The sequence below is a fragment of the Theropithecus gelada genome, chromosome 4 (assembly GCF_003255815.1).
Source record: "Theropithecus gelada isolate Dixy chromosome 4, Tgel_1.0, whole genome shotgun sequence".
In the NCBI taxonomy this organism is placed as follows: Eukaryota; Metazoa; Chordata; class Mammalia; order Primates; family Cercopithecidae; genus Theropithecus; species Theropithecus gelada.
Window position 1 is genome coordinate 126036898 of NC_037671.1, and position 19869 is coordinate 126056766.

General features: G+C 48.6%; 1 protein-coding gene across 7 annotated transcripts in view; it reads left to right on the plus strand.

Annotated features, from left to right (window-relative positions):
- The first annotated feature begins 383 nt into the window (after positions 1–383).
- The window catches only part of PDE10A (phosphodiesterase 10A), a 337758-nt gene continuing 318272 nt past the window's right edge, over positions 384–19869 (plus strand). Inside the window, exon 1 of one of the 7 annotated variants that reach the window (XM_025382246.1) lies at positions 384–741. In XM_025382246.1, coding sequence (XP_025238031.1) covers positions 675–741 — 67 coding nt within the window. In that variant the 5' untranslated portion in view covers positions 384–674. Of the gene's footprint in view, positions 742–1619; positions 1733–2925; positions 3026–7266; positions 7788–19869 lie in introns of those variants that run through there. The other 6 variants (XM_025382247.1, XM_025382251.1, XM_025382249.1 and 3 more) reach the window with 6 other exon arrangements.

Sequence of the window (19869 nt, forward strand, 5' to 3'; positions counted from 1 at the left end):
GGAGCGCGGCGGGCCCGGGCCTGGCCCCCGAGTGGCCTGGCCGCGGCCGGGCCGAGCGCGCCGCGCCCCCGCGCCCGCCCCCCTCCTCCGCAGGCCGCGCCAGCCCAGCTGGGGGCCCCGGCGCCCTCTCTGCGCGCGGCGGCGGCTGCGGCTGGGTCGCGGCCCGCGCTCCCTTGGCGCTCGCCTTCTCCTCCCGGGTCCCCTCCTCCTCTCCATCTTCCTTTTACTTCTGGCCGCCGCCCCCCCCGCCCCCTCCCTCTTTTCTCCCCTCCTCATCTGCCTTTCACCTCCCCGTGCGTCTCCCAGGAAGGGAGGGCGCAGCGGCGGCGGCGGCGGCGGGAGGAGGCGGCGATGCTGGCGGAGGAGGAGGAGGACGACAAGAGGCAGCTCCCTTGAGCGTCCCCACCAGCAGTAGTCACCGCGGCGGCGGTGGCAGCGGCGGCGGGCGGCGGCGGCTCTTCCTCTCGCCTGCGCTCCAGGGCTTGCTGCTCCCAGCCCGTGCAGGGCCCCGGCCGCCGCCGCCGCCCCGGCTCCCACTCGGCCAGGCCGCCCGCCGCGCGGGCTCCCCCGGCTTCCCCGGCGCCGGCCCAGGCGGCGGCGGCCGAACTCCGCGGCGTCCCCAGGGCGCCGGCTTCGCCCTCGCCGCCGCGGCCGCGCTGCTCTTCGGCTCCGACATGGAAGATGGACCTTCTAATAATGCGAGCTGCTTCCGAAGGCTGACTGAGTGCTTCCTGAGCCCCAGTAAGTGGCCTGCTCCCTGTTCCCCGGTGGTGGGGCGGCTCCTCATCCCCTAGGGGGCAGGTGGGGGGCTTGGACTGCTGGGTGGGAAGCGGGTGTCGAGCGAGGTGCCGGTGCCTGGGCGTGGAGCGCCCAGCGGGCTTCTCTGGAGGGGAGAAGCCGGTGCCCCTGGCGAAGCGCGGGAGCTTCGGCCGCGCAGGGACGCCGGGGTTTCTCAGGCTTCGCGTGCGCTCGGGGAAAGGGCGGCCCAGGAGGGCGGCGGGAGCTGGGCGTTTCGAGCGGGACCTGCCGGCTGCTTCTCCGCCCCTCGTGGCGTTTCTGGCCACACTCGTCCGGCGCGTATTTATACTCTAAACTTTGTGACCACTTAGGTTCCTCCCTCTTGAGCCTGTGGCCACTTGGCTGGAGCAGATGCGCTTCCTTCTACTTGGGGGACCAGCCCACCGGGTCCCTGTAGCCGCGGTGAGGGAGGCCAGGGCCTCGGAACCCCACGTTTCCAACTGTGAAGGCACCGCAGTTCTCCGGGACTCGGAGTGGGCGCCCGGCCTCCCACCCCTCGCAGTGACCAGCATCCAGAGCGTGGACTGGCGGGGTGGAAACGGGTGCACCTCCACCCAGGGGACGCATCCCCACCCCGGGCCGCGTCCTGTTGGTCCCGGGCTTCTCTGGGGTCCGGGCTGGTAGAAAAAAGGGAAGGACAATAGGTCGCTAGGGTGGAAGAGAAAAGCGCCGCCGCCTCCGACTGGCGGGATGCGCCCCCAGGCCCACTGTGGCGTGGCCACTCCTCCTCGCCACCCGCGGGAGCGGGGCTGAGAGCGCGCTGGGGCAGAGGTGGTAGAAGGCGTGTCACGGGGTTGGGGGACAAGACTGAGCAGAAAAGTCAAGGTAGGGGTTCGCCAGAAGGAACCAGGCAGGCGGGAGACGGTGAGGAAAGAGGAGGCGCCCGGTGCGCAGAGGAGGGGGGCGTCGCGGTCGCGGATGGAGGGCGAACAGGGTGAGGACGGGAAGACCGCGGCGGGGCCGGGTGGGAGCACCTCCTGGTCCAGGAGGTCGCGCCCATGGGTCCCCGGGCGACTCCGGCGCCAGTCGGGGCGGGCGCGGTTTCCCGCGGCCCAGAGCGCGGCTCCGGAGCCACCGTCCACCGCGTGCGCACCCGAGCCTTTGTCTGAGTCTCGCTTAGGAGCCGCGTTTCCGCGGCGCCTTCTCCGGGCCGACGCTCTTCCAGGATTGCTGTTTCGGTTTCCCGCTCCCAACTGCGGCTCACTCCCAGGCTTTGGCCGACCCGGGTCTCCAGGGCACCCGAGGTCGAGCCCCTCCCTGCGGCCAAAGCTCACCGCCCGCCCAGGCACCATTGGGGTGCACTCCCCCGGCTGGCGAGCGTATTCGCGCCAGGATCGGCCGCTCCTTGCAACCCTGGTTCCCGGGCATGGACCAGTCCACGGCGGCCGCGTGGTCAGCAGCCTCTGGCACACCTGTGAGGGCTCGCTGCTCTCACTTGATTGGCTGGCCGGGCGTGGGTGAAGTGCTCCCAGCTGACCCCCAAGTTCTCCCCCAGGTGTCTGCCTTCCACCCCCGCTGCAGTCTAGGTGGGGAAGGGGTGTGGAGATGGGTGTGCATGGACAGAGCATGTGGCCTTCTCTGTTGGCCAGAGATGTGGTCAGTAGGAGCACTTTTCCTTACTGAAGTGCCCCTTGGCCACGCATTGAAGGTGGTAGAGGATGGGGCCCCACCACCTCTTCGGGGGTTTTGGGATCAGCCTATAGGCCTGGTCTAGGACTGAGGTTCCTCCCGGTACCCTAACTGGTGGGCTTGTGAATTCTTTCTTAAAAAAATAAACATCTACTTTTCTCAGTTGACTTTTGATTTGGGGTGGGGAGTTGAAGTCAGCTTTGCCTTGCAGTGACAAGCTGCTCTGGGGGAAAGGGTGCTACTGAGGCACGGGATTCTAGGCTTCTGGAAAAAGCCCCTGGTCCTGAAATGATGGGGCTTCTGTTGGTGCTGCTGGAACTGCTGTTGGCTCGTGTGTTCAGGGCCATGCTGGATGTTTTGGAGGGGAAGAGAGATCTGCAGCTCTGATTAGAGGGTGGAGTTCTCTTGGGATTCCTAGGACGCTCTCCCTTTAGGAAGACAATACCTGGAGAGGAGAAGGGTCTGTTCTGCAGAAAGGCCCAGCCAGGAGAAGCTGGTGCGTCAGAGAAACCATACTCATTAGGGAACACTCAGGAGCGGCCTCCTTGCCCCATACCCTGCCCTGAGCAGTAGCTTTGGGCTTGAACAGGAGCAAAAGGTTAGGACAGTCTTATTTGGGACATGACTAAGGTAGTAAACAAGAAGATACTTTTAAACAAAATCAATTATCAGACCCACTTCACTCAAGCTTGGGAAGGGGATAGATGGATTCTTAAAGGAGAGTAGCCAGTTTCTGCTCTGACACTCTTACCTCTACTTTTTGGGTCTTTATTTCTATCTGTTGCTGCATGACAAGCCACTGGTCTGAACTGCTAAAGTACCGACGTTTGACAGATTTTTGTGCTATTTGTCGTTTAAAAAATCAGTCTTTTGAAAAAGAATTTCTAGATTCCCTAAAAATTTAAAAATGCCCAAATGCATACAAATGTGTCTAATTGTTGAGTGTTATTCCTTTTTTTTTTCTTTCAGTTTGATCTTCTGTTGGTGTGATATGCAAGTTGTCATGCAAAGGCTGTTTTGTCCAGTTACAGTTTGTATGAATGCTGGTTTTATTTTTATTACCATCAAAAGCAAATCATGTGTAGAGGGTATGACATGCCAGCTCTGCTTCTGTCCATTTTAGCTCTGCGTTTTGGCTCTTCACACTGACCGGCTGGTTCGCTCACTCATGCACCAAACAACACTTAGTAAGAGCTACTGCCAGGACCCAGGCCCCAGAGACAGAAAGAAAGAAAGAAGCCTAGTAGAAGCCACAAAGCTGCTGTGGGAGGTGTTCGCCATCCAGTAATAGAGATGGAGTACCCTAGAAGCAGGTTTGACATTAATGTCCAGAGGTCAGTGGCCACCATGCCCAGTGCCCTTACTCTGCCCTTATCAGGCCATTCCTGACTTCACCTCATCTCCTGCCATCTGCCTCTAATTGCTGACCTCTGGGCTCTTCCTCAGGCACCCAGCTTCATACTTCATTGTTAGCAAAGTTGCCATTGGGGTAGGAAATACTCTTGTGTCTGGAGAGCCCAGTGTTTGCTTGTGCAGTGGAGAGAGGAGAAGTAACGTGGGACAAACCAGTGTGAGTGGCATTTGTCTAGACCAGATTGTCTGCGCTAGTGGTCACTGTGGCTGCCCTGATGTAACACGGCTGCAGGACGTGCCGAGATTAGAAACTCTGAGGCACACCTGTGAATAAGGAGAAGAGTCAGAAGCCACAAATACACCTGCACCTCTCTCTGTTTGTGTTTCCCTGGTTAGCTACTCTGATGACATAAAGAGATATAGACAAAGGAAAACCCCGGTTGGTCAAGGAGGATACCGAGAAAGTTAGGAAACTAAAATTGTGAATGCAGACTGCAGATAGCTTCAGAGTACAATTGGTTGTATATTTCCCAAATATTCAAAACAGGAGGTGTGTATGTTCCCAGGAATTGTGGAGTTTAAATGTGCTTTGCACTCATCAGTAACCACTCTTACTGTTTCTTGAGACATAAGATACCGTGCGACCAACACTTGAACAAACTGAGATAAATACGATCTCTTTTAAGAGCAAATGTGTGTAACACATACAAACTACACTAGACTTCGCCTTTAACTTCTGTTTGTGGGCTCAGGGAAATGGAGGTCGCAGAACAATGCAAGAACAACACTCAGCAGTAGAAATGGGTCTAAATCAGCCAACAGCCAACTCATAGACACTTGTTGAGTACCTACTGAGTGTAAATTGTTTGAGGGAGGTTAAAATAATGATAACAGGTCCCTCAAAGGACTTGAAATATAGCTATGGACACCTACAAAGATGACCAACAAAGCAAGGTGTGACTTTTTCCTACAGAGCCAGGGTGTGGACATGAGTGTCACAGTCCTCCGTGGAAGGGTGACCTATTTTTTGGTAGGGAAATCAGAAAGGACTTAAGGCCAAAGGGCAGAGCTGTTTAAACTGGTGGGATTCTTTAGGTTATCAATGCTTATTTTCAAGAAATTGCACTTTTAGTTTTGAGAAACGTACATGAGAAAATTCAAATGAGAAGCAGTAGAAACTTTAGAAGATGGTGTCATCTGCTATCCTAATCGGCCTATTAGTCTTAGATAATTTCTGCACGTAAAACTTTTTCCACTCCAATAGGAAAAAAAAATTCAGTGCAATAGATAGTCAAGCAAATATTAGGATTTTGTTTACTATAAAGCAGGTTAAACATAGTGTGGTGCACATTTCACCAACGAATACATTGTTAATTTTTGTTTGTTTCAGAACAGCTGATGCAATCTGAGAGAAAAAATAATTTTCATGTAAAACGGAGTATTTTCCCTTAAAAGGAAAACTCTTAGTTGTAATTCAAAACATTTTAATTTCCTTTTAAAATGTAAATTAGACTCCTCCAGCTGATCATGTCTCTAAGTCTGCCTAAAGGAAAACTCCACAGTGACAGAGGAACTCATAATCTTGCAAGGAAAGCAGAAGGTATCCAGTACTCTTGTTTTCTTTGTAGCACTCACCACTTGCTGAAATTATCTTGCTCACTTACTGGCTTATCTGTTTATTGCCTGCCTTCCCTCTCTGGAAAGGAAGCTCCGTGAGAGCCTGAGGGCAGGTGTCTTTTTGGTTGTTTCCCTGAGACTCTTAACAGTGGCTGACACACATAGAGAAGGTACTCAAATACTTGTGTTGGAAATTCAAAGATGAAAGCCAAAACAAATCTAAACAGAACCAAACATGTTGCCTGTCTTCAAGAAACCTAGAAATCGACGAGCACTCTTTGAAAGCTTCCTTTGTATGAGCCTCTGTTCTACGGACTCAGGATTCCGAGGTGTATGAGACAATATCAGTTATTTCGAGGAGCACGCAGCTTACGGGAGAGATGGACGAGAGTTCACAGACACGCTTACCCACAGACAGGCTGCAGGGCACTCTGCAGACAGTGAGAACCAGATGGCCTCTGACTGGGAGGTCCTGGAAAGGTTTCACAAGGTGGGAAGAGGCAGTGCCTTAGTTTTGCGAGAAGTCTGGGAAGGACCTTCTGAAGCCAAGGGAAAAGGATCTTCTGAGGTTGCAGGGTGGAAAACAGCCTGGACAGGTGGTAGGTTGGGGACCCGGGTGATAAGACAGGACAGAGGATTATTTAGGCTAAGCTAAGGATACTTTACAATGACCCCTCAGACGACTGTATAGAAACAGCTATGGAAGACAGGTAGAAAGAATGCCCTCCGTGCTGGAGCTAGGATTCTGTGTGACTGGAGGGAGAGGGCTGATCTTGGTGGCAGAGTCCTTGGCACGTGAGAAGAGGTGGGAGTTGGACCAGAGACGGGGCCATGCACATGAATGGTCGGGAGAGATACAAGCAGGAGGTAGCAGTTAATCAGACATCTGGGTGGCTGGTTAGATAAGGCAGGAGACATCTGACTCCTTAGTTTCTGGATTGGAAAGGTGTGTGTGTGTGTGTGTGCGTGTGTGTGTGTGTGTGTGTTGGGTTGGAATGGGAGTAGTTACATGCCCAGAGAAAGAGATATCAGAATGGGAAGTATGAGAATTGAGCACCTACTATGTGTTAAGCAGCCTCCTTGGTAGTAGGGATCGTCTCTGCTTGTATGGTGCCCGCACTCTGGTGGTACAGACAAGAACCAGAAACAAAAAATACCAAGAGAGCTGCACAGCGAATGCACACTGAGAGTGGCCTGTGCGGCTGTGTGGCTCCTTGCCTTGTTCTGTGCAGGTCTCTCTTCACAGGGGCAGTAGAAATGGCCTCTGAATGACAAGGTGTCATCGGCCATTCAGTTATCGGGAAAAGCACCCTAGGCAGAGGGGACTCACAAGGCAGAGATGCGAGATGAGGGCCGTGCTGCTGGATCTGAGCCCACCAGACGGTGGCACGTGAAGTGGCAAATGGGCTGGATGAAGGCTTTGCAGTCAGAGGAAAAAACTGCAGTTTACTCTGGATGAAGGCAGAGACTTTGGGGAGGTTTTGAGCAGGTGAGTGATCCATGGTTTATTATCTCAGAAGCTCATTCTGGCTGAATGAATCAAGGGAGCTGTCATGGATACAGGGAGTCCATGGAAGCTACCGTCATAGTCAAGACAAGAGCAGTGGTGACTGGGATCACAGCGATGATAATAGAAGCAAAATGCCGTAGTGGTTCAGGAGGTGTTTGGAGGCGGCGTGTGTAAGACCTGCAGGTGGGTTGGATATGGGGAGTCAAGGGAGAGAGAGGAATCAAGAATCCACGCCTGGGTTTTTGGCTGGAAAGATTTGGTAAATGGTGGGGCCGTTCACTGGGATTGGGATGGGAAGCCTGGAGGAGGAGCACGTGGGGTGTGCAAGGAACCAGGCGTGGCATTTGGTGGTGTTCAGTCTGAGATGCCTATGCTAGGAAGGCAGTTGGATAAACAAAGCCTGGGAGGATTTGATCCAAAGAATCGTTCAAGACTGCAGCATAGAAACTGCAGTCACAGCATCTAAAATCATGGGATTGGATGCCCCCAAGGACAGTATATAGATGCCTCTGACATTTTGACTCTGAGGGAAATACAGACGGAGTTGGTTAATGAACCATAGCTGGGTGCAATGTAAGTGCCTGGCTGAAGTTTGACACACGAACGCATGGCCCTCTGGAATTCCGTGCTATGAACCGGATTAGAGAGAGAGATTTGGACTGTGCAACACCAAGGTAGTCGCTGAAGCCACAATCGTGAATGGAGACCAGGAGTGAATAGTGGGAGTGAGCAGAAGCCAGAGGATAGGACAGAAGAAGGCAGAGCTATGGAGCACCCTGGAGAGGAGTGACCCGGGGAGATCCGGAGATGGAAGGGAGCACGCCCTGGAGTTCAGAAGCCGAGCCTCAAGAGGAAAGAAGCCAGATGCTCCAGAGAGCAGGTGAGTTCCAGCAGCAAGGAGGTCGTCCGTGGCCTTGGTCGGGAGATTGCAGTGGAGTGGCATGGATAATACCTGATGCCAGTGTGGTGAGGATGGCAGACGGGGCTGTTTGAACCTCAGCCATGGGCAGGTAGATGCTGGCTTTTTCTGCATGGAGCATTGACTTGGGAATGTTGATTTGGTGAAGAAAAGGAGCTTGAAGAACTAGGAAGATAGGTAGAAACAAACCTTAAAGAGAACGGGACGAGTAGAATGTGGGGGACATGAGATGGCTTTGGACGCTAGAAGGAAACCTCTTCCTCAGAGAGGGAACCTTGGAAGGAACCAGTGTGGGCGCTGCTGTGAAGGTGGAAAATTCACAGTGCTTTCCCCAGCTTCTGGCCCCCATTTCTCCCAGTTGGACGGGACTGTGGCCACCTGAGAATGAGCCGAGGAGGAGAGTGGGGCCTGGGGAAGCAGGGGTGGGGTGGGGTGGGGGAGAACAGGAGGCCAGCTGCCAGGGGATGGCCCAGCCTTGCTGAGACTGGAATTGGGATGCTAGGAACAGGACAATGAGGAGGATGGTGGGAGTGACTGGGAACGTTTTAGAAGGAAAGTAATGCCATTAATTTAATAGTTTAGGAAGACATGCAGTACCGGTGTGCAGGGGGGATCGGAGTAAGGGCTGGCAGAGTAAATGTTAATACACTCTGCATTTAAAAAATATACCAAACACAAAGGTACGCACAATTCAGATACGCATCTTGATGCAAGTTGACCGGTAGAGTCCAATTGGAGTGGAGTCTTGAGGGCGGAAGAGTATTTGATATGTGGAGCTGAGTGAGGTTCCAGAGAGGAGAGAGAACCTGGACAGAGGTGCCAGGCGCAAGATGCGCAGCCGGAAGTCAGGGCTCCTGGAGTAGGATGATCTCATGGCTGGGGGGCTTTGTGCAGAGAAGAAGGGATGGAGAAAGCTGACACGGTGGATCAGGTCTTCCTTACGCACTGAGTCCAGCTTTGCATTGGGGGAAGGAGTGGGGAGGTGCCAGAGGGCACGGTATGGGGAAGATACCATGACATACAGATATTTATCACATGTTTCCTGCTCATTGGTTTCCATCTGCATCACTGGCAATATAAACCCAGGACAGAGCTGTGCCTTGCTGTCCTGGAGTTGCTGGCTCATGAGGGATCCAGACCTGATGAGGGGCGATCTGGAGAGCCGCTGGTAGAGGCACGCATGGTGGGGAAAGCTGTGCCCCGGGATGGAGACGGAGGTCCCACTTCGCTCCTGTGGAGCTCTCAGGCCCTGCAGCTCTCTGGCCTTTCCACTGTCTCTCTCCACTTCTGCAGTGTGATTTAGCGCATGGCTGCTGCTTCTGCCGTGTGTCATGGTGTCCTCCTGACTGCGAGTCTTTCCTCTTAGTTGCCACCAGTGCCCTGGAACCCCTTTTCCTTGCATCCTCCCAGGCTTCGTCATGGTCCGCTCATCCTCCTTCCATTGTTTGCTGGTGCTTACGATTGTCTGCTTTCATGTTTGTCTCCTATTAGCCAACATGTTCCTTGCGGGTGGGAAGTGTGTTTCATTCATTTTCCTAACCTCAGTGCCTAGCACGTTGCCAAGCAAAATAAGTTGAATGAATGAATAAATAGTGAAGGCGCTTAAGTGAGGGAATATGATTGAAATCGTCCTTTACAAGATTAATTTTCCTAAAGGGAAATAAATAATGAAATAAATAATGTGATTGTAAAATTTTGCCGGCATGACTTGAAACTTCATTTTTGCTTCATGTATCATATTTTCATGTGATCCAAATACACTCGTTGGCACCAGTGACCGGGGCTTCTGAGCTACTGTGAACACAGCGTGTTCTTGTGCCCGAGCTGCTGGGGCATGGCTTGGCATGGAGCAGCCACCCTGAGTTGACAGGAAGGAGGGAGATAAGTGTTTAGAGCGTTCTGGATGCCTCAGCTGCATTTCCTGGGGCAGTGATAAAAAGCTTTTTACTTTGATGAAAACATTTCTACATAGCAAAGCGAAAGTGTTGCTTATGAAGGGCTGACGTGTTTGAGTATGATGAATTATTTATAAAAATACAAGCGTATTTGGCCTTTTAAAAGTTGGTAAGTACTGTGTAAGAAGCAGTTTTGCATAAAGAGCAGTTCACTCTGTTGGAAAAACACAGACTAACAGGTAACTGCAGAGTTGCATTCCAGGGACGGGTGGAGGCTGGTGCAGAATGGGAAAAAGCAGCATGATAATATAGAATTCAAGTTGTAGTTATTTGTATAGGATGTAATTTGTGTTTCGGTGTTATATTTTAGTAGCTTCTGAAATAAACATCTAAAGTGATATCCAAAAGGGCTCGAAGGCTGGGCGAGGCGGCTCTTTCCTGTAATCCTAGCACTTTGGGAGGCTGAGGTGGGAGTATTGCTTGAGCCCAGGAGTTCTAGATCAGCCTAGTTAACATAGTGAGACCTTGTTTCTAAAAAGAAAAAAAAAAAAATAGCCCAGGAGGTTGAGGCTGCAGTGAGCCATGATCACACCATTGCACTCTAGCCTGGGCAACGGAAGGAGACCCTGCGTCAAAAGACAAAAAGAACAGCAACAAAAAAGAGCTTAGTTACTATGGCTTCCTGGATGTGGTAATTACATAGTGTATTGGTGTCTCAGGGTTATATACATTTCAAATTTTCTTGGTGTCCAGGACCAGAAGTTGTCTAATCAGTCATCATGACTTTTTAGGACTATATTCTTCTTCTCATGATTAAATATATCTAATTTTTAAAGACAGATTAAAGACCTACTTATAAAACCTCAGTAATGAAGACAAGTGGTACTGGCATGTGGGTAGGTAAACAAATGAATGCAACAGAACAGAAAAGTAGTAAACGCAGACACATGGCGGAATCTAAAGGATGCTCAAAGTGTCATTTCATATAGGAGAAGCAAAGATAAACTACTGAATAAATGATTTGGGGACACTAAGTAGTCATCTAGAAAAAAGTAAAAATAGGTTATTCCATGCAGTGGACCTTCAGGATAAATTCCAAATGGATTACATGTGTACATATGTATGTATATTTATGTGTATATTTAAGTGTGAAATTTATATGTATATTTAAATGTAAAAAAGGAAACCATAAAAAGAAAAAAAAATGAGGAAATTCCCTTCTAGCTTTGAAGTGGGAAGACCCTTTAAATGGGACTCAAAAAACCCAGAAGTAAAGAAAAGATTGATAAGTTAATCCACATTCAAAAAACAAAATGAAACACCTTGGTATTGCCCCAAATCCTGTAAGCCAGGTCTTAGCATGTTCCTGTCCAGGCCCTGGTGCCTCCCCTGCCTCTCCACCTATCTTTCTCCAAGTCCCATAGCATGCCAGAAGCTCCAACAGCATGTTAACAATTATGTTGTACTTGAATTGTGGCCCTAGAGAAAACACTTACAGCTCCTATCACAGCATAGTGCTAACCTGCTTAATATATAAAGAGTTCCTAGAAATGGTTAAGAAAAGAGCTCTTAGACATGACTAAAAAAAAAGAACAGCCTGATAAAAAAAATAGTCGAAGGATATGAACAAGACAAATCACAGTGAAAGGGAAGTAAATGGCTCTTTAAAAACATGAAAAGATGCTCAGCCTTATTCACGATAAGAGAAATGCAATTGAAAATAACGCCTGTAAAAATGGCACCTGTGACATTTGCAAATATTCATAAACTTCATAACACACTGTTGGCAAGTCCACGAGGAGGCAGGTGCTTCTGTACCTTCCTGGTGGGAGTATCAAGTGGTGTAGCTACCGAAGAAGGCAATTTGGCAGTATCCATCAATATTAAAAATGCATGTTGGCCGGGTGCGGTGGCTCACACCTATAATCCCAGCACTTTGGGAGGCTGAGGCGGGTAGATCACGAGGTCAAGAGATCGAGACTATCTTGGCCAACATGGTGAAAACCCCTCTCTACTAAAAATACAAAAATTAGCTGGGCACAGTAGCATGCACCTGTAGTCCCAGCTACTTAGGAGGCTGAGGCAGGAGAATCCCTTGAACCCAGGAGGTGGAGGTTGCAGTGAGCTGAGATCACGCCACTGCACTCCAACCTGGCGACAGAGAGAGACTCCATCTCAAAAAAAAAAAAAAAAAAAAAAAGCATATACCCCTTGAGTCAATAATTCTGCTTCTAGATATTTATCCCTCAGACATACTCACACATAGGCAAAGTGACTTAACAAGATATGAATATGGTACAGTATTGTTTGAAATAGGACATTGGAAACAATCTAACGGCCTATCTACGAGTAGGGCCCTGGTTAAATAACATTTGCAGCAGTGAAAACGAATGTCTAGAAGATCTTCGAGATACACTGTTATGTGGAAAAAGCGAGGTGTAAGCAACATACATACACACACTCGGATACATACATGTTTGTGTTAGAAAGGACAATAAAAGCATATACTTGTATTTGTGATTGCATAAAGAAACTGGGAAGAAACCCAAGAAACTCTTCATGTCACACTTGCTGGGCAGTGAAGGGAGGTGGAAGGGACAGGGGGCCCTGGGGGATGGAAAACCAGAGTTGTGGGGAGACGTTTCAGTGTGACTCCGTTTTATATGTTTTGATTTTTGAATGATATAACTTATTTCCCATTCAAAAATTAAATTTCAGGATTAGCAAGAAGCTACCCAGGGTATCGAATTAATGTTGAATTGCCTTACTTTGTTGTTCACGTGTTCATTAGTGGGTCATGTTTTTATGATCTTCCTCCTGGGATCATGGTTTCATTTGTCAGCCCCTAAAATTTGATTGATTTCTGTCTTCCTCTGGCCTCCCACTTATTTCTCCCACACAAGATCCCAAAATGTCAAATGATGAATATTAAAAAAATTGCACGCATCACTACCCCTTGTGGTTATCTTATCAACTCCTTTCTGACGTCATGCACAGATTTGAACATGGAAAACAACACTTCTATTTTAATATAATTTTTGACTGATGCCGTTGACGGTTTCATACTTAAGATGTGAACTATTGTTTAAACCATTGGAGAGCTGCCCAGCCAGTTTCATCTGGTAGAAATCACTACTTTTTAGCAAGAAACCGGATGCCTTGTTGTAGAAACATGAACTTTAGATACTAGCGCTTCTCCAGTGAATGCAAATATAGCCTCAAGTGGTATTGCCATTTAATGACACCACTAAAGGGGGACCCCGCAGTTTATTACAAGGTATTCTATTGTGACAGTGAATTGATTATTTGACTGGACAGCAGGGGCAGTGGGCACTCCTGTACCTGTTCCTCAGCAGCTTTGCACTCTATACCAGGGCTATAGGTCTTATTGACCAGAACTCTGCTCTGGGAGAGCTTTCTGCCCAGGTCGAGAGGGTCAAAGCCTTCCCTCTGGCCGGGCCTTCCTGGGGACACTGGAGTTATTTAGATCCCCATGTTTGCCTTCCACCTTGGATTTCCCTGGGGTTTAGAGCTCATGCTGTTGCTGGGAGTGTCTCAGCGGGCCTCTTTGCTGTCCCCTCACTGACTCTTCCTCCTTGGGTTGGATATCATCCTGCTTATTTTCCTGTGTTCTGCTTCTAATGGTGACAGCTTTCTTTGTCTTATCACTTAATATTATTTCCTTCTAGTCCACTCCTTGGTTTTATTTTAGCTGCGACTTCCTTCCAAGTTACTGGATTTTATGAGAACCCTTTCCTGACCTTTAAACCTCTGTCTTCACTCCCCTTGCAAGCTTCTCCTTGGAGCTGCAAGCTCCTTGGGGGGTCTCTTCAGGTAACCCCTGGGGCACACCCAAGTCTCTGAAAGGCACAGGCCTGTCAGTGTGCACTCACCCAGTTCTCTTTCTGTAAGGCACCCCTTTCTCACAGGAGACTGTTCTGGGGAAACCCTGGTGGCGATTGCTCTTTTTTTCTTGGAGCGGCTCCTGGGATGGGGATGGGTGAGTAGAAGGTGGCTGCATGGTCCTTTCGCTCCGTGGAGCACTTAAATCCTTCAGAGGCTTTGCAAGCCACCTGGAGTGCCTTTGTGTGAAAGGTTATTCTTTGTGAATAATATTACTGCCCTAGTTTGATTTCATTTCTCAGGCGACCTGACTGTGCGTGCAGAGCTTTGGCACTTTCTGTGTTGTGTAACACTGTTCTGTTCCTTTTGTGAGGGCCATCATTAGGAAATCTGTCCATTTTTTTATCCTGTGTGATTTTTGAATTTTCTTTGTTTTGTGTTGGTCCATTTTTAAATGTATTTCAGCGAAGTGTGTGTGATTCAAAATTGTTATGACTTCTTGTAGCTGTGTTGCAGTCTGGTGGAAAGTACTGCATATGGCTGATAGAATAAGGCATTCAGTACTAGGTTTTGGGGTGACCTAAAAGTTTTCTAAATGCCAGTATTATTAGGTGGAGATCAGCTTCAGAGAGGGCATGTGTGTAGAAAGAGATGTAATTCACCCTTGCTCTTTTTTTCTTTGTTTAATTGATATCCTCCTGGCCTTTGTCACTAGTTTTCTTGTGCTTTGTGACTTCTCAGTAAGAAACAGTGGATGGTCTGATGTGTTAAGAGATGTGCATGCCTATATTTGTTAAACAAACACCACTGTAACCTAGAGTGCTTAATTACCGAGCTCCTGCATTGCAGTTGTTTCATTTGCTACAGTCGTTAAGATTGTGGTGAAGATTAAATGAGGTAATATATAGCAAGTGTTTGCAATAGTGCCTTGAGGAGAGCAAGTGCCCAGACACGTAGCCATTGTTTCCTTGGGTTCTGAGACAGTCTTTTCCGAAAAGGCAGCCTCTGCAAGTGACGTCCAAGGGGGTGCCGGTGGGGAAAGGAGGAGAAAGGCTGCTGAGAGCATCCATTTGGCTGGGAAAGGTGTTTCTTTGTAGTTGCAGGAAGTTCAGCTTCTGGAAACGCTGATATCAGGAAATGGCTGGAGTCCTCAAGCAATTCCACTTTCTTGGCAAGAAATTAAAGGAAAATGTGTTGCAAATAAAAGGGAAGAATTTTTGGAAAAAGAACTAAAAAAAAAAAAAAGGATTGTCATTAGAATGCTTCTTCCATTTAGGGGAAGCTATTTTTTGAAAGGCTATTGTAGTCCCTTTCCCCATTTATGGGGCTTCTGCACCTCCAGAAGAATTCACCTCTGCCCTCTCCTGTCTCTGAACGTTGTACCTTCACTCGGTCCTGTCTAAAAGTGGACTGTTGCTGGTGGGTCTCCTGCTGCTGGGGTTGAGTGGGAAGGCCCTGAAGCTGGCAGCTCCGGGGACATAGTGGCCTCAGGTGAGCCTCGAGCCTGTCCAGGACGCCGTCCCTCTCCACCATGGACCCTGTAGCTTCTATTTGCTTTGTATGGTTTGCCTCTGTAACTGGTTATTTGTTTACTCTAGACTTTTGTAGATTGTTGGTCTGTATTCTTCACTCTGTGTGTGGACTTCGTCCTATGCATGCATTACATTTTTCTTTTGTAATTTAATTTACTCTAACTTGAAGAAAGGTGAGGATGTGCCCATCACGAGCAATGATCTCCTTACGGGTAAACTGTGAGAGTGCTATGTGTCAAATGCCTTTACACAGCCTCTACGTCTGGTTTGCCTTTATCTGAAACAAAACTATCAATACATTATCTAATTTTAATTGAAACTTCTGCAAATAATTTGAGGAATTACACTTTTATATGTTACGCTATTTCTGGAATTATTTATTACTGTCGGATGGGTGTGAACTCAAAAATGACTGATCGGCTTCTGTCTCTCGGTAGGTAATATTTCATAAACATTCAAAGACATTCCAGGCAGGCATCCATTGTGCAGCTGTGGCCAGGTGCTCCTTCTCCTCCCAGAACTGTGTTTGGAGCAGCAGGGTAGCAGGTGGGTGGCGATGCCGCTGTTGACTCCTGCTCACCTGTTCCTCGACGTCATAAGCTTGAGGTTTGCTGTCCATCTCAGATGACTAGCAGTGCCCTGCAGGAATCACTGAGCGTGTGCTGAATGAAGGGGTCATGAGAAGCAGTATGGGGCGCTTGGAGACGTGTATTTTGGAGCAAGAAGTGGTCTCAAATCTCAGCTCTGTGTCATTTCTCCGCACTCTAATTTTCTCATCTGTAAAATGGATGTTCAACAAATGTTAGTTTATTGAATAGTTTATTAAATACTTTTTCCTCCGCAGAAGAAATTGCAGACTCGTTTTAGGTCATAATACTTCGGAATTTTCTTGAATTGCCCAACTTGGACATTTATAATCAGTTTGGATTTCAAGTATGATAGGCTCCACCTGGTTTTTCAACATAGGGAGAGACAAGAAAATGGAAGGCTGTTTCCAGAAATCCTTGAAATGTTGCTTTTGATTTTTAAAAGAGGCTGTGACTTCATGACAAGGTCTATAAATGAATGTCCTTGTGCTCCGGGGTGGGGACAGAGCTGCAGTGAGGCCTTTGCCCTCGCGTTCCTGATGCTGCCGTGGAACCGTTCCCTGGTCTGTGCCAGGCTGGCCCATTTTCCTGAGAAGGCTCAAGCATGCTCCTATTTTAGGATTTGACCTGCTGTTCGTCTTGCTGGGTTATTTTGCCTCCCTTTATACTTGTTTCCTACCTTATATAAGGGCATTGTCCTCAAGTGGAGGAATATGTGGAACTATTTGTAGTCGTGTTTAGCAGTTGTTTTGGTGGATATTAGTAGTTAGGTAAAGGAAGTAAACTTTTTTTTTTTTTTTTGAGATGGAGTCTTGCTCTGCTGCCCAGGCTGGAGTCCAGTGGCATGATCTTAGCTCACTGCAACCTCTGCCTCCCAGGTTCAAGCAATTCTCCTGTCTCAGCCTCCCTAGTAGCTGGGATTATAGGTGCACGCCACCAAACCCAGCTAATTTTTGTATTTTTAGTAGAGATGGGGTTTCTTTGTGATTGTTAACATTTTTTGTTTTTTTTTTTTTTTTTGAGATGGAGTCTCGCTCTGTCACCCAGGCTGGAGTGCAGTGGCCGGATCTCAGCTCACTGCAAGCTCCGCCTCCCAGGTTCACGCCATTCTCCTGCCTCAGCCTCCCGAGTAGCTGGGACTACAGGCGCCCGCCACCTCGCCCGGCTAGTTTTTTGTATTTTTTTAGTAGAGACGGGGTTTCACCGTGTCAGCCAGGATGGTCTCGATCTCCTGCCCTCGTGATCCGCCCGTCTCGGCCTCCCAAAGTGCTGGGATTACAGGCTTGAGCCACCGCGCCCGGCCGAGATGGGGTTTCACCATATTAGTCAGGCTGGTCTCGAACGCCTCACCTCAGGTAATCTGACCACCTTGGCCTCCCAAAGTGCTGGGATTACAGGCATGAGACACTGCGCCCAACCAGGAAGTAAACTTTTCAGTAGATCGCAGTCAACGACTGTGTAGGTTTTGCCAGATTTAATGTGCGTGCGTGTCTGTAAACTCACCCTAAGGACCTACTTCTGATTCCGTTGGTTCTCTGAAGTACTCAAGTTCTCTGGAGTACTTCAGGTTTCCATTGACGAAAGATGTCTATGAATTCAAGTTTTCTATTTGGGTTTCCTTTCCCGCAGAGCCTGAGACAAGGACAGGTGGTTCATTTGAGAGGTCACTGCAGCAGGCAGGAGTGGGGAGTGAAGCAAGGGGTCAGGGGCAAGAAGGGGAGAGCCAGAAAACGTCGAGTTATTACTTGGTTCCAGCAGGTCCCTTCCCAGGAGGACAGAAGGCAGCCGCACCCTCACTGTGCACTCCCAGATGCTTCTTTTGGAAATCGAGTGGGCTCTCCTGGCCCTGGCAGGGATGCTGGATGAAAGCAGCAAGGCTTGGATGTGCGCCTGAAGTAGGATCCACCACTTCAGGGGAGACTGACCTCACTAGGCACAGGCCACCACCGTTGTGGCAGAAACCAGAAGCAGGCTGAGAGGATGTGGTACCAAGCGCCAGAGGCTTCTGCTACTAACACAATTAGGGTGACATTTAGGTCTTTATTCCACTTTCCAAGTCTGAGGTATATGATTTTTTAAAAAGCACTCATTATTTTTTAAAGTTCCCAGATTTCCTTGAGATGAACGTAAATCCAGACAATCACACTTGCCCTGGCCTTGCTCATGACCGTCCGTGCTTCTGAGCTGCAGTGGCAGAAGTGAGCAGTGTCAGGGAGACAGTAGGGCTGACGAAGTGTGAAACACGTGCCATCTGGCCTTCCACAGGGGAAGGCTACCCCTGTTCTAAGACAGTAATTTCATACAGGGGTTTTCATAGAATACGCTGTTCTTAGGTGCCTGTGTTTATGCAGTACATGCAGTGTGATGTTTCAGTGTACGTATATGTTGTGAGTGCCAGTTAGAAGACGGGTGATCAAGAATTGGAATTTCAAGAGATCCCACACGTTTGGTGTCTCCCTTCACCTTCCCTGGGTGACAGGTACTTCCATAGTGCCTGCCTGTTGCCCTTACCTCTGGGCATCGTACATGTGAAGAAAGGTGCTGGTGGTTTCTCCCAGGCTGCTTCCTATGGGCACACCCACTTCCAAGAAGATGCATGGGCAAAGATGACTTTAAAGAAATCAACTTTCATATTCTCAAGCTTCACAGAGACTCTTCAAAATGAACTTTTCTGGCCGGGTGTGGTGACTCATGCCTGTAATCACAGCACTTTGGGAGGCTGAGGCTAGCAGATCACGAGGTCAGGAGATCGAGACCATCCTGGCTAACATACAGTGAAACCCCGTCTTTACTAAAAATACAAAAAAATTAGCCAGGCATGGTGGTGGGCGCCTGTAGTCCCAGCTACCTGGGAGGCTAAGGCAGGAGAATAACATGTACCCGGGAGTGGAGCTTGCAGTGAGCCAAAATCGCGCCACTGCACTCCAGCCTGGGCGACAGAGCGACTGTCTCAAAAAGAAAAAAAATGAATTTTTCTGAGGGTGTCTACCTGACAACAGGTCTGCCAGTTGTACTTTTCAGCTTTCCTTTAAAAATATATATTTTAATTGACTAGTTATGGCATATGTTTATGAAGTACAGTATGATACTTTGATGTATGCATATGTTGTGGAATGATTAAATCAGGTGAATTATCATATCTATCACCTAACCTACTTACTGTTTTTTGAGTGAGAACATGTAAAAATCTATTCTTCTAACAATTTCTAAATGTTTAAGATGTCATTATTAACCATGGTAACCGTGCTGTGCAATAGATAGCTAAGGCTTATTCCTCCTCTCTGACGGAAACTTTGTAAGCTTTGACCAAGATCTTTCTTTTCCCCATCCCTGCCTGTCCCAGCCTCTGGTGACCACCGTTCTCTTCTCTACTTCAATGAATTCTTTTAAAAGTTCCAAATATAAGTGAGGTCATTCAGTATTTGTCTTTCCGTGCCTGGCTTATTTCACTTATCTGTTTTCACAACTGACTTCCTCTCATTTCCCAAAGAAGAAAGGCATACCCCTTTCTTCTTCAGAGTCTTACTATGGCTCATTGCCCCAGCATGTAAAAATCTCTGGGGTACTAAACGATGGGACAATCTGAGAAGGCTCTGTTCCTAGGGCAGAGTTCAGGGAAAACAAAGCAAGGAGAGCATCTGTGAATGTGGGGGACTCTTTGTTTCACCAAGTCAGTAAATCCATTGCAAGGCTCCGGGTCTCCACCCACCCATCTATCCATCCATCCATCCATCCACCCACCCACCCATCTATCCATCCATCCATCCATCCATCCATCCATCCATCCACCCACCCACCCATCTATCCATCCATCCATCCATCCACCCACCCACCCAACTATCCATCCATCCACCCATTTGTCCATCCATCCACCCACCCACCCACCTATCCATTCATCCACCCACGCATCTATTCATCTGTCTCTCCACTCATCTCTCCATCCATCCACCCACGCACACATCCACCCACCCACTCACCCACTCACCTATCTATCCACCCACCTACCTATGCATCTACCCATACATCTACCCACCATCCATCCTTCCATCTATCTTAGAACTATAATTCAGAAATGAGAAATTGTCACAGGGATGCAAGTTAGATGATGTATTTAAATTATAAAATAACCTTTTCAGATGTACATTAGGTCTGATTGAGCTATTTGACTTGCCACTGGAGAATGGCT